Genomic DNA, 12,465 nt, shown 5'->3' on the forward strand with positions numbered 1-12,465 from the left:
GATTTAAATGTCACACCTGAACGCTCACATCCTTTTAATTATGTTTGAAATTATGAACATTGCTCAACATCATGAAAATTAAACCTTATTTTCAATAAGCAATCCTGAAAAATATTTGGGGGTGCTTAACTTTTTTCCAGGTGTATAGTTGTAAACTGTCTCTAAAAGAGGTGTAAAGTGTGTAATTCTGTTATAGTCTGCCTATACAGGGGCTTTAGCTGTCTTATCGAATGATTGTAAATTTAAAAAAAGTATTATAACCTGTCTATATAAGGGCTGTATTCACTTTCTAGAATCTAGAAGATAGCTAATTCTCACAACACATCTGTATCCATAGTTGTAGAATTGTTTTATTTTCATTGTTTAAATTCAACAATTCCTTTTTTACCTGATCTTCATATTAAAATAACCAGAGTTATGGTGATTTTAGTCAAATGTAATGAGAAACTGTTTTTGAAAGAACTAGAATAATGATTTAAGTTATTTATGCAGTGTGTTCTTCTAATTTTTATTTTCTCTTTCACAGAAACTTCTGGATTATGTATAGAATTGTTAATGAGATTGCACTATACAACATTAATTCATAAGTAATATTTTGGTTTATTACAATTTGCATTAACTCTGTATACACAGATGGGGGTCAGAGTTATGTTTTTTACAGAGTTACATTCAGAACTTAATAAATCAACTTTATTACCAATACTGTGAATAAACTTGGCATCAAAATGTAGGTTACAATACAAATTTTAATATTATATAACTTTTAATTTCTTAATCTACAAAGGAATTATATAAATAAACTCTCATTCTTCACTTCTTTGTGTCATGTGATACCTCTCTGCTCTGAATTATATATCTTAGATTTTCTTTCTTCCCTTATATTGGTGTCAGAATGTCCACCAATTAGATACACCATCTACAAACATTGACAGGCCAGAATCAAAAGAACTTACCATCTTTTTTATTTTCTGAGATATCAATAAGTTTGTTACACCCACCATAGAAGCTCCTCCCTGCTTTTGAAATTACTTATTTATTCATGCTTACTTGTCATGTTTATAACAAATATAAAAACCATTTGTGAACTACTTTAATATGATGTCTTTATGTTAATTTATTTTATTAAAAGGTACCAATTCTCAAGCAGTTTTTATTGAATGAAGACTGAAGATGGTACTCCAGCAAGTGAGAAAAATAGTCTGTTAGAAAGCCAGATATATTATAGTAGTCTTGAGGCATTTTGTTTTAGTGTTGGAATTGTTTGAAAGCTGAATTAATTCTTTTTTAGACAACTAACTTAGTGAGAAAAACTTAGGGTTAATAAAGACCAGCTTTCAAAAGCAAAATGACTCAGTCCTGAAATAAGTGCTAAATTTATCATTTTTATGTGTATTTTTTACTTATTGGTATATACTTTTTAACAAAAGTAACTGAAATGTAAAAATTTAAAACTCATTAAATTAAAGAACATAAGTGATAATTTGGCCTCAAGGAATGGACAAAGAACATAGGTAGTTAGGCATTGTGTGATATAACCTGAATTTTTGTGGAATATAAACTCTTCTTACTCTCCCTTGGTGATTTATTGCTACTTGCAGTAGTTGGACACAGTTGAAAGAGCAATAAAACAATAAAATTAAATGAAAAAAGTTGTAAAGTATTATGAGCCTGAGGCTGTTTAGGAAAAATAAGTAGTTTTCTGTTACAATCTACAGTCATTTATAGAAATGAAAATGGGAAATTTAGATTTATTTAATTTTTTGTTTGGTAGAGAAAATAAAAATATAAAGTTTTACTGAACAAAAACATTTTCATATTCATTTAGGAGACTAAAAGTGGTGCAAATAAAATTTAAAAACTGTAAGACTAATCACAGTTTGAGTTAAACTAAGTAAAGTAAATTCAAAGACAAATCTTTAACAGAAATACTTTATGGAAAAGTCTGAATTTTTGTGTACTTGTAATGTTAACTAAAAGATTACCATATTTCAGGGAGATACATACATTAAGGAAATTTAGAATTTATAGTATACATTAATTCTTCATTACAGGTTTGGTTGGATTAACCTCATACACGTAGGATTAACTGTTACCAAATGAGTAATTTCTTGAGTTCCAAAATATATTATAACATCTGTTTTTCATATTTTCATTGTCATAGAAATGAACCTTTTGAATTTGGATGTACTTCCTTGGCTGTACCACCTGAACTGCTCAAGGTTTGTTGACTAAATTGTTTCATCATGCCATTCATATTTGAAAGCAGTTTAACTCATTATGTTAAAAACTTTATTTCCTCATGCTATTCATATTTGAATGCAGTTTAAGTCAGCAAGGTGAAATCTTTAACAGTATATTATTTTCTTATATCATTCATACTTGGAAGCTGGATGTACAGTGTATTTTGAAACTTTTTTTACCTTAAAAATATGTGTATAAACAAGGTCTCCAGCACCTTATTGTTACGCTTGAACATGTACTGTTTTTCAGTATATGTAAGTTAAATTTGGTATTCTCATATTAGCTGGACAGGTGAAAACTGATATTACTGAAAACAAAATTGCTCACAAAAATTATTGAGAGATTACAAACTCTTAAACATGATAATATTTTTCCTAAAAATTTTAAAATGAGACAATAATAAAAGATGTTAGACATTGAAGATATATATTAGTTAGTTAAATATTGCTATTGTCCTCCATATTTTCAAAATTAATGTGTTGATGAAAGAGCCTGGGATATTAAAAACTGCTGCTAAAGCAACACCCCAAGAATTCAGTTCGTTTTCCATTTTGAACAAGGTGACTTCTTTGTAGCACATTTTGTCATGGAAATGGAAAGTATACACCAACTGTTCTTTTAGATGTCTTGATTATACAAACAAATGCAAGCATGGACACCAAACTTTACAGTTTCTTATACATCACCCAGTGTCAGCAGTACATTTATGGACTTACAATACTAAAATATGAGTTTTGATTCGGTATACATAGTGCAGGAAGCCAATTTTTTAGCTGCCTAAGTTAATCTATGAGACCTTTTTTTTTTCTTTTTTATTAACTATATTTTGTGTGCGCCAATACCAAGCGTGGGGTGCACGTATACCTGATTCAGTTTTATTACTCATTAGGATCTTTACCAGCCTACCCTCAAATTTAAATTATTTCAGGCAGGATTAGATTAAATTAATGTATGAGATCTTGGGTTTGGTCAAATACATCAATCAAAAAGGTTTGACCTCCTGAGTCTAAAACTGTAATTTGATCTTAAATCGATAGATGATGAAGCTATGAGCTTAAAGTTTGTACTTGAAAAACTTAGAACATTCTATGAGCCACTGTACCACAGTTAAAAAAAGCAGACACTTTTATGATAGTTTTTGCATTATCACATGCTTGTGTGGGCTGGAATACATTATAGAGAGAGAGAGAGATAAAAAAAAACATTTCATAACAGAAAAATAGAATATCAAAATGCATTAAGATTGTGCACTATGGAATTTTTTGTATGTTTCATTAGTCATCACATCATTTGAGAAGATACTCATACATTTGGGCAACATAGTTACCACCAAAAGAAGGATATCGTGGAATCAGTTTAGATAGAGACTTATGGAGGTGTCCCTTAAGTTGGATTGAACTTAAGTGAAAAATATCAACTTTGTAGATTAGAAATTAATTATGGATGTTTTTCTGATTGTACAAATATTAATAGTGAGGTTCTTCAGTTGCCTCTTCTTTTGGACATTTCTTGTTTGTTATTATGCAGAGTACATTAAAAGGAAGTAGTGTAAACTAGTGGTGGAAAGTTTACTGGTGAGAGGTTTGACCACGGCATTTTGTTGTGTCCTTGAGCAAGACAATTTAACCCAATTGCTTCAGTTATGTAATGGGTTCCAGCAGGTAGCTGGGAGTTATCCCATCCACAAAAAAATTGTGCCACAGGAAACCAGAGTTAAACATTAGCCTTTTGTGTTTTTCGAGTGTGAAATGGATTAACTTGCTTATATTATATTAACAGCAACATGGGTTTTAAAGTAACAAAATTTTCAGGTTATTCTAGCTTTTTTGAAAATTATTTACTAAGTATAATTGAATGGAAAATGTGTTTCAATATTAAGGAATATAAAATCATATTCTTGGGACAGAGGAATTGATAATAATGTTCTTGTAAAGAAAATAAAAGATATATGGTTATAATTTTTGAAAGTGTCAGGCTGACTTGATTCACAGTTGTCTATGGACAGAAATTTTTGTTTAATAGTAGAAAGGTTAAAATTATTCATGTTTTGTTTAAGAATAGTTAAACCTCATTCAGAGAAGTCTTTTCAATTTTGTTTTCCTTCTTATAAGAACGGTATAAATTTCTTATAAAGGGTAGAGAAAAGAGCTACCAGAGTGAATCTTTATTGATAACGATAGAGGTATGAGAGAAAATCTTTTTCACTGGAGTGTTAAAAACAGCCAGAAGATGATACGAGTTAAGTTTTTAAATTTTCTCAAGAAGTTTGGATAGTTTACCTGTTGAAATGTTTTCCTGGGAATGGTGAAACAAGTGTAGACTTTGGGAACTTATCTCAGACATTCTTCCTTTGGTGGCATTATGTTTCAGTTAGAACTATACAATGTTCAAAACAATTAAGTAATAGTTTCCCGTATTCTAGCTGTGTAACAAGGCATAACTCTGTTGTTAAATAATGTCAATAAAACTGTCAGTTAACTTTATGCAAAACAAATGTTATGTGACGTGATATGCAAATATCTGTTGTTGGAGTCTATATCCACAAATGCTCATTTGGGGCTATAAACTTTGCAGATTAGTAAATTATCATAACACATTTGTTAACGCTCTCACTAGGAGATCAGTCAAATTGACGGACCTCATAACCACTTTTTTCTCATTATAGTTTCCATACTATAACTTTTAATACACTTTGTGTATTTTCATAAAATTTGGCAGACTTTCAGTAAACATTACAAGTCTTTTGTATGCAAAAAAATTAGATTTTTTAATGAAATATTTTTTACTAAAGATCTGTCTGTGAATGTATATATATTATTTCTATATACTATTCCAACTGCTAGGTGATTTCCACATTAAAGTTAAAAATACTTTTCTTTGTCTCAAACATCTCAAATTTTATTTGTATAATCTCTAAAACCTCCTAAATAAATTTCATACTTTTTCTTTGTTGTTGTTTTTTTAAGTAAAACTTTATATTTTATCTGTTATTTTGGTCAATTTGATTGACCTCGTAACTACTAAAAGAAAATCGAAATAAATCCAAATTACCTTTTTTTCTTCCTAGAATGAATCTAAATTTGTTTATCCTAAATATAGCCCCCAGTGGCACAGCGGTATGTCTGCGAACTTACAATGCTAGAATCTGGGTTTCAATACCCACGGTGGGCAGAGCACAGATAGCCCATTGTGTAGCTTTGTGCTTAATTACAAACAAACATTATCCTAAATAGCTTTAAACTCATAACAGTATACATCTATGTATACTTAAATTTTATTGTTTTATTGCTCTTTGAACCCTGTCTAATTACTATTTATGTCATTATATTTAAATCACTTGGTGAACATGCAGCTTAATAACTAAAGAATACGCACGAAAAACTAGCACTTAACCCTACTTTTTTATAGTAATGGTAGTACTGCACTAAATATTTGTTTACTTAATTAAATAATGAAGCAAAGAACACAGACTAATAATGTGCAAAAAGTAGCAAATATCCCACAACTATCACAATTTTGGTGGCTTTCTATGTGACAAGAGGCATTAGGAATTCAGCTAAACTCATCTATGTGTTCCCCGTGGGAATAAAGTTTGACCTGGAAGAGAAACTGACAATTCTCTGTACAGAAAACAAGATCATATAATACGTCAGTTGACAGATGTAAACCTTGGCTTTCTATTAGTTATAAATACTATTGAACATCAGGGATAACTATTGGCAATTTCTGAAAGAAAGGATGTGACAGATGGGTGTGACAAGAGGGGGTCTGGTTGTCTATTTCATGGCTCTGTAACCAAATAGGATTGAAGGCTATGAAAATTATGCTTTGCCTGAGGAATGAAAATAATTTAGGGTAAATTTTGTACTTCGTGCAGGAGTGGTAAATAAATTAGAGAAGAGGAGATGCCTAGAGAGCAAATGTCACAATTCTCACACTAGGAGAAATTCTATATTTTTTTAAATATTGCCTTGTAAAAGTAATAATTTAAAATATATACACAATTAAAATATGGATTATTAACTACATTTTTATGCTATATTTATTGGTATACCATGAAAAGAAAATAGTTTAATTAAGTCTTGAATGTAACTCACTAAAACCTCATGGATGCAGAGAAAGTTGTGCATGGAGAGAGGGTTAAATAGTTGCATGACTACAAGGGATGCTAATGTAATTCACATGTCAGTGTGGCTTGTTAAAATGAGTGAGTTACTGGGATAACATATTCCACATCTCCTTCAGAACTATTACCAGTTTTTCAACACTACTTAGAGGTTAACCATGTTCTGCCAAGCATTTTTTAGAGCATCTGATACCTGTTCATTTGAATTCAAGTCTGTCTGATGAACATACTGACCAGTCCATTCCCTCAATACCTTCTTTTTTCAAGAAAATGCTATCCACTTGAGCACAGAGGGGACATGCATTATTATCCATTAGAAGAAAGTTCTGACCATTTGACCTTTTGTATGGCAACACTTTTACTGATCCCTGCTTAGACCAGTATGCCTTCATAACTGTATGCATCTTTCCTCTATGAACTTGGAGTTGAATCTAGTCCTAGCCAAACTCATATTATCTGGTTGAAATTTAAAACATGATTCATATGTGAAAAAGACATTTGCCCACATATTATTTGATTAATTAACCTGATCTTGACATCACTGAAGAAGAACTGTTGATGAATTAGAGGAATGCACACTGTTTATTGTCTGGCATAAAGGCCCATCTTATGAAGCAAGTTTCTCACCATTTACTTTCTAACTTGTCAATCCATTATCTGCTCTCAACTATTGATTCAGTTGGAAAACTAGGCCTGCCAATTGCATCAAGTCTGTATTGTCATATAGTGGTTGTCTCATAGGCTGTCAACAATGATCTGTATTGTTCACGCTTACAACTAAGTATATTAGTGGTCTGAAAGTGGGTCCACATCCTGCTTACCACACTTTGTCAGACTTATGGCCACTCTTCAATAGTTTGTTGTTTTGACCAGTTTTTAGCAGACCTACTGTTTTCTGCAGAATGGAAATGTTCAACTGTCTTTGTTTTAGTCCTAGCATATTTCATGATCAGTCTTGGTCTCTTTAGACATGCTGGTGTTATTGAAAATGCTAACTAAAAACAGCATGTTTCCTTTACTTTTATATACCATTGATTTGTGAATATCAGATCACATTATGTTTTTTTGCATAAAAATGAAATCAAGGTTGTTACACATTTCTGGGGCTTTATCCTAGCTACAATATTCAATACACCTAATATCCTATAATGGTTTTAATCAGAGTATTTGTAGAAAAGTCTACCGATGATGTAATATGGTGTTATGTTTTAAATGTAATATTAGATAGAAATGTACTCAATTCTTGCAACTTGTATATATCAGCTGAATAAACTAAAGATACTAAGAATTATGTGTGAAATTAAAACATTTGGTAAACTGAAATGAATTTTGTTTGGGGATTGTAAAATAATTCATCATTCATTTATGTTTTTTTTTCGTCGTCTCTTATAGCTTTTGTGGAAGGACATCACAATATCACCAAATGGAGTAGTCTTTGTAAAGTCCTCTGTTCGGCAAGGTGTTTTGCCACAGTAAGTTCCACGTACTTTAGAACATTTCTAAGGAAGAATGTACATGACTAAAGCATAGTTAGAATGTACTGTTTTTTTATTATATGATTCAAATAGATATTTGAAGTTGCTGTATAAAGCACTTTTTATACACGTGCAGTTGGGGGTTCAAGATGAAGCTTATTTCTGAAAAAGAATAACTTAATTGTTTTATTTTCTGTTTTTTTGTTGTTATTTTTTTTTCAAAATTATTGATCAATCAGTGTATTATGTCTTAAGATGCATTAAAATAATGTTACAAATGTCATGACAATCAAGAAAAAACTTAATAGTATAGCAGTTTGAAATGTCTGATTATTGTATAAAACATCATTTTTACAAGACTTGCTTACACCTGGTTTGTGACTATAATGTTGTATACATCACTATTAAGTTTGCCAATTTCTTGATTAATTCATCCAAGGAAGTTCTGAACATAAATAGGTACAACAGCTAATGTTGTTTTATGTGGAATTGGAATTTATTACTACTCTGACTGCTAACACTACTACAACAGAAGCAAATGTGACAGCTCTACATTGTTTTACATGGAATCAAAATTACTTACTACTATGACTGCTAGTGATATAGAAACAGGTGTGACAACTTCATGTTGTTTTGTGTGGAATTGGAATTAATCACCACTCTGACTGTTAATACGATAGAAACAGGTGAGACAGTTCCAAATAATAATTAATTTCTTCTATTGCTGCTAATGCTGTCAAAGCAGGTGTGACAGCTTCGCATTGTTTTATATGGTATCAGAATTAATTACTGCTCTAACAACTAATGCTACAGAAGCAAGTGTAACAGCTCCACATTGTTTTACATGGTATAAGGATTAATTACTACTTTGACTACTACCACTACAGAAGCAGGTGTAACAGCTCCACATTGTTTTACATGATATCAGAATTAATTACTAATTTGACTACTACCACTACAGAGGCAAGTGTAACAGCTTCACATTGTTTTTACGTGGTATAAGGATTAAGTACTGCTCTAACTACTAATGCTACAGAAGCAAGTGTAACAGCTCCATGTTGTTTTACATGATATCAGAATTAATTAGTACTCTGATTACTAATGCTACAGAAGCAAATGTAACAGCTCCACATTGTTTTACGTGGTATAAGGATTAATTACTACTTTGACTACTACCACTACAGAAGCAAGTGTAACAGCTCAATGTTGTTTTACATGGTATAAGGATTAATTACTACTTTGACTACTAATGCTACAGAAGCAAGTGTAACAGCTCAATGTTGTTTTACATGGTATAAGGATTAATTACTACTTTGACTACCAATGCTACAGAAGCAAGTGTAACAGCTCAATGTTGTTTTATGTGGTATCAGGATTAATTACTACTCTGATTACTAATGCTACAGAAGCAAGTGTAACAGCTCCATGTTGTTTTATGTAGTATCAGGATTAATTACTACTCTGACTACTAATGCTACAGAAGCAAATGTAACAACTCCACATTGTTTTTACGTGGTATAAGGATTAATTACTGCTCTAACTACTAATGCTACAGAAGCAAGTGTAACAGCTCAATGTTGTTTTATGTGGTATCAGGATTAATTACTACTCTGACTATTAATGCTACAGAAGCAAGTGTAGGAGCTTCGCATTGTTTTACATGGTATCAAGATTAATTACTACTGTAACATGGGTGCTACATAAGCTAGTCATTTGGAGTTCAGCTTTAAATCCAGCTATATAGTTGGAAGAGGAGTACACAAGTCACCAACTCGAGTAAGCTTACAGTTAGAATAAAGAATTAACTCAGAGACTGATATCAAAAATCCCATCAAATCTTTATTACAATGTATTCAAATATTCGTCTACATTAACATCAACATAAGTATCTTGGTAAGTTTGCACATCAAAAGAATCAAATGTGTTGTTCTGAGCAATCAAACTTTCATGAATTAAACCCTCTACAATATTCAATAGGTTACTTATTATAATCAGCAAATTATCAATTAAAACATTATGTCAAATGTACCCAAACATGTTTTACTTTATGAGTTCTCCTTAACACTATATATTTTACATCAATTTCCTAACTACGCTATTCGACTGAAAGAAATAGCAATTGTTACTTACATCAAGGTTGAACAGTGGGTATTCTCTATTTGTTGGAGGACAAATATCTTCAAGGATGTTCTTGGCATAAGAGCAGTTAGATCAGGTAACATCAGGAACAGGCAGTGAACTTTCTGGCAAGCAGGACTAATGGCTGCTTATTCAGCATCAGAGAACTGAAGTTTAACCCCAAAACAATTTCTCTATATTCGTACGATTCTCCAAATAGTGTATAGATCCAACTCGCAAGTAGATTTGTCAAGTAATTGATGAATATTTTGACTCATCATATGTCTCGGAACTAGAACTAAAACTAATTCAGTAATTGGTTATGATCGAAGATGATAAATTGACAGCCTGTTTGCATGTATTTCTCCTTGTCTTCCTTCCGATCAAAGTTCTTTCCAGAGTCTCTGATTTCCTGTCAAATTCTTTTTATAGAATTCATTTCCTGCCTTTAATGAAGTTAACATAAACTTGATCGTAGCTTTCTCTCTGCTACAGTTGCATCTGTTTATGTAGATAAGATAAACAGTTGGTTCTCCATAACTCCTGGCATGCATCTTAGTTTTTGTGTGACATATACATTTCCTTTTTTGGTCATATGTCATTATGTAACTCCTTATACATTCACCAAGTTTTCACCACTTTTCTTCATATTTCATATATGTGTGCCAAACATGGAATCTTAAATATATATATATATATATATTTCCGTTCTTGGTCATATGTCATTATGTAACTCCTTATACATTCACCAAGTTTTCACCACTTTTCTTCATATTTCATATATGTGTGCCAAACATGGAATCTTAAATATATATATATATATATATATATATTTCACTTCTTGAAGCATTTGAAAATAGCATAAAATGCCTTAGAATACTGCAAATGCTTCACTGCTTGACTTTACTACTAATGGTACAGAAGCAAGTGCAACAACTCCATGTTGATTTATGTGGTATCAGGATTAATTACTACTATGACTACTAATGCTTTTAAAATTTGTAGTTAAATAAAATATTCAAATTATTAAACTAAACATGTAAGTAATGAGTTGTAAAAGTGAAAGAAAATTCGTTCTTGTGTTCTAAATAAATTTCTAAATTCGTCAGGTTTCAACTTTTCATGACTCTTTTCTGTGGCACTTTCATTCTAAATTATCTTATGCTATTATGAGAGCATGGAAAGCAGTCTGAAAGAAATTGAACATTATCCTTGCTATCCACTTCAATTTTCACCTTGGTAAAGAATATAAACAATGTACACAACATAAGCCCAAATCAACCTTTAAACCTATAGTGCATGAAATTGTGTCAGTACAATCAATAAACTAGTAAATTTCTTACAGTTTTGTGTTTAATTAGATATGATATTATAGTTTTTGAGTTTGGTCAAATGTAAAGCTGTAGAATATATGTGAAGTGTATTTATGTTAATTATTTATTTCACAAAACAAAATGGTATTTTTGTTTGGTGTTTTGCAAGTAATGAAAAAGGACAATGTAGCATCAACAGTTTTAATTAATTGATTGTGGTCAATTTTCGTTAATTTGTCTAGGATGCTCAATGACATCTTAAACACAAGAATTATGGTTAAAAATGCTATGAAAGATTACAAAAACAACAAGGTAAGAAATTTTATTTCTTTTCTGACTATTTATATGTACAAAAAATATAGAAAACCACTATTAGGTCTTCAAGAAATTAACGTTGCTTATTTTTAGATGAAAAAACCCAAACAGCTTATATATCAAAACAAAACATTTATTAAATGAAATAGTGTCCATTCTTATCGATGAAGTTTTTTCATCTCACACTTAGGTTGTTGATGCTCTGATTAAAGAAATCACTTGGCTTTGAAGCAAAAAACATGTCGATGTCCTCTTTAACACCTTCCACATTTGCATTAAGATGATGTTGTAGTGAATGAAAAAGATGATAATCTGATGGTGCCATATCTAGAGAATATGGTGGATGGGAAAAAACTTCCCAACCCAACTTCATAATCTTGTGTTGTGTCAAACATTCCACATGTGGATGTGCATTGTCATGGAGAAGAATAACACCTTTTCGATTGAGGAGTGAAAGGCATTTCTGATGAAGGGCTTGATTTAAACATTCCATTTGCTGACTATACATCTCTACATTGACAGTTCGCTGTGAATTGAGGAGTTCGAAATTAATTACTAATTTGATGTCCCACCAAATGCAAAGCATCACTTTCTGCAGATGAAGTCCAGGTTTGGGGGTTGGAAGTGGTTTTTGTTTAGGACTGAGCCATTGTTTTTGGCATTTAATATTTGCATAGAGAATCCATTTTCATCACCAGTGACAATTCTGTCGAAAAATGGTTCACGAGCATTACGCACCAGAAGAGGTGAAGTAACGTTCACACGTTGGAAACAATGATCATGATAGAGTTTGTGAGGCACCCAAGCACCTTCTTTATGGAGTTTTCACATATTCCTTAGATGTTTACGTATTGTTTCATGAGAGACATGCAATTTC

General features: G+C 31.4%; 1 protein-coding gene across 3 annotated transcripts in view; it reads left to right on the forward strand.

The window, feature by feature from the left end:
* The window catches only part of LOC106465050 (DNA polymerase zeta catalytic subunit-like), a 200,582-nt gene that overhangs the window by 144,876 nt on the left and 43,241 nt on the right, over window positions 1–12,465 (forward strand). For all 3 annotated transcript variants that reach the window (XM_022392860.1, XM_022392861.1, XM_022392859.1), the window contains exons 21-23: window positions 2,162–2,219; window positions 7,760–7,839; window positions 11,516–11,585. In XM_022392860.1, the coding sequence (XP_022248568.1) occupies window positions 2,162–2,219; window positions 7,760–7,839; window positions 11,516–11,585 (208 nt within the window). The remainder of the gene's footprint in view (window positions 1–2,161; window positions 2,220–7,759; window positions 7,840–11,515; window positions 11,586–12,465) is intronic.

Source organism: Limulus polyphemus, unplaced genomic scaffold, assembly GCF_000517525.1.
Source record: "Limulus polyphemus unplaced genomic scaffold, Limulus_polyphemus-2.1.2 Scaffold1818, whole genome shotgun sequence".
Classification (NCBI taxonomy): Eukaryota; Metazoa; Arthropoda; class Merostomata; order Xiphosura; family Limulidae; genus Limulus; species Limulus polyphemus.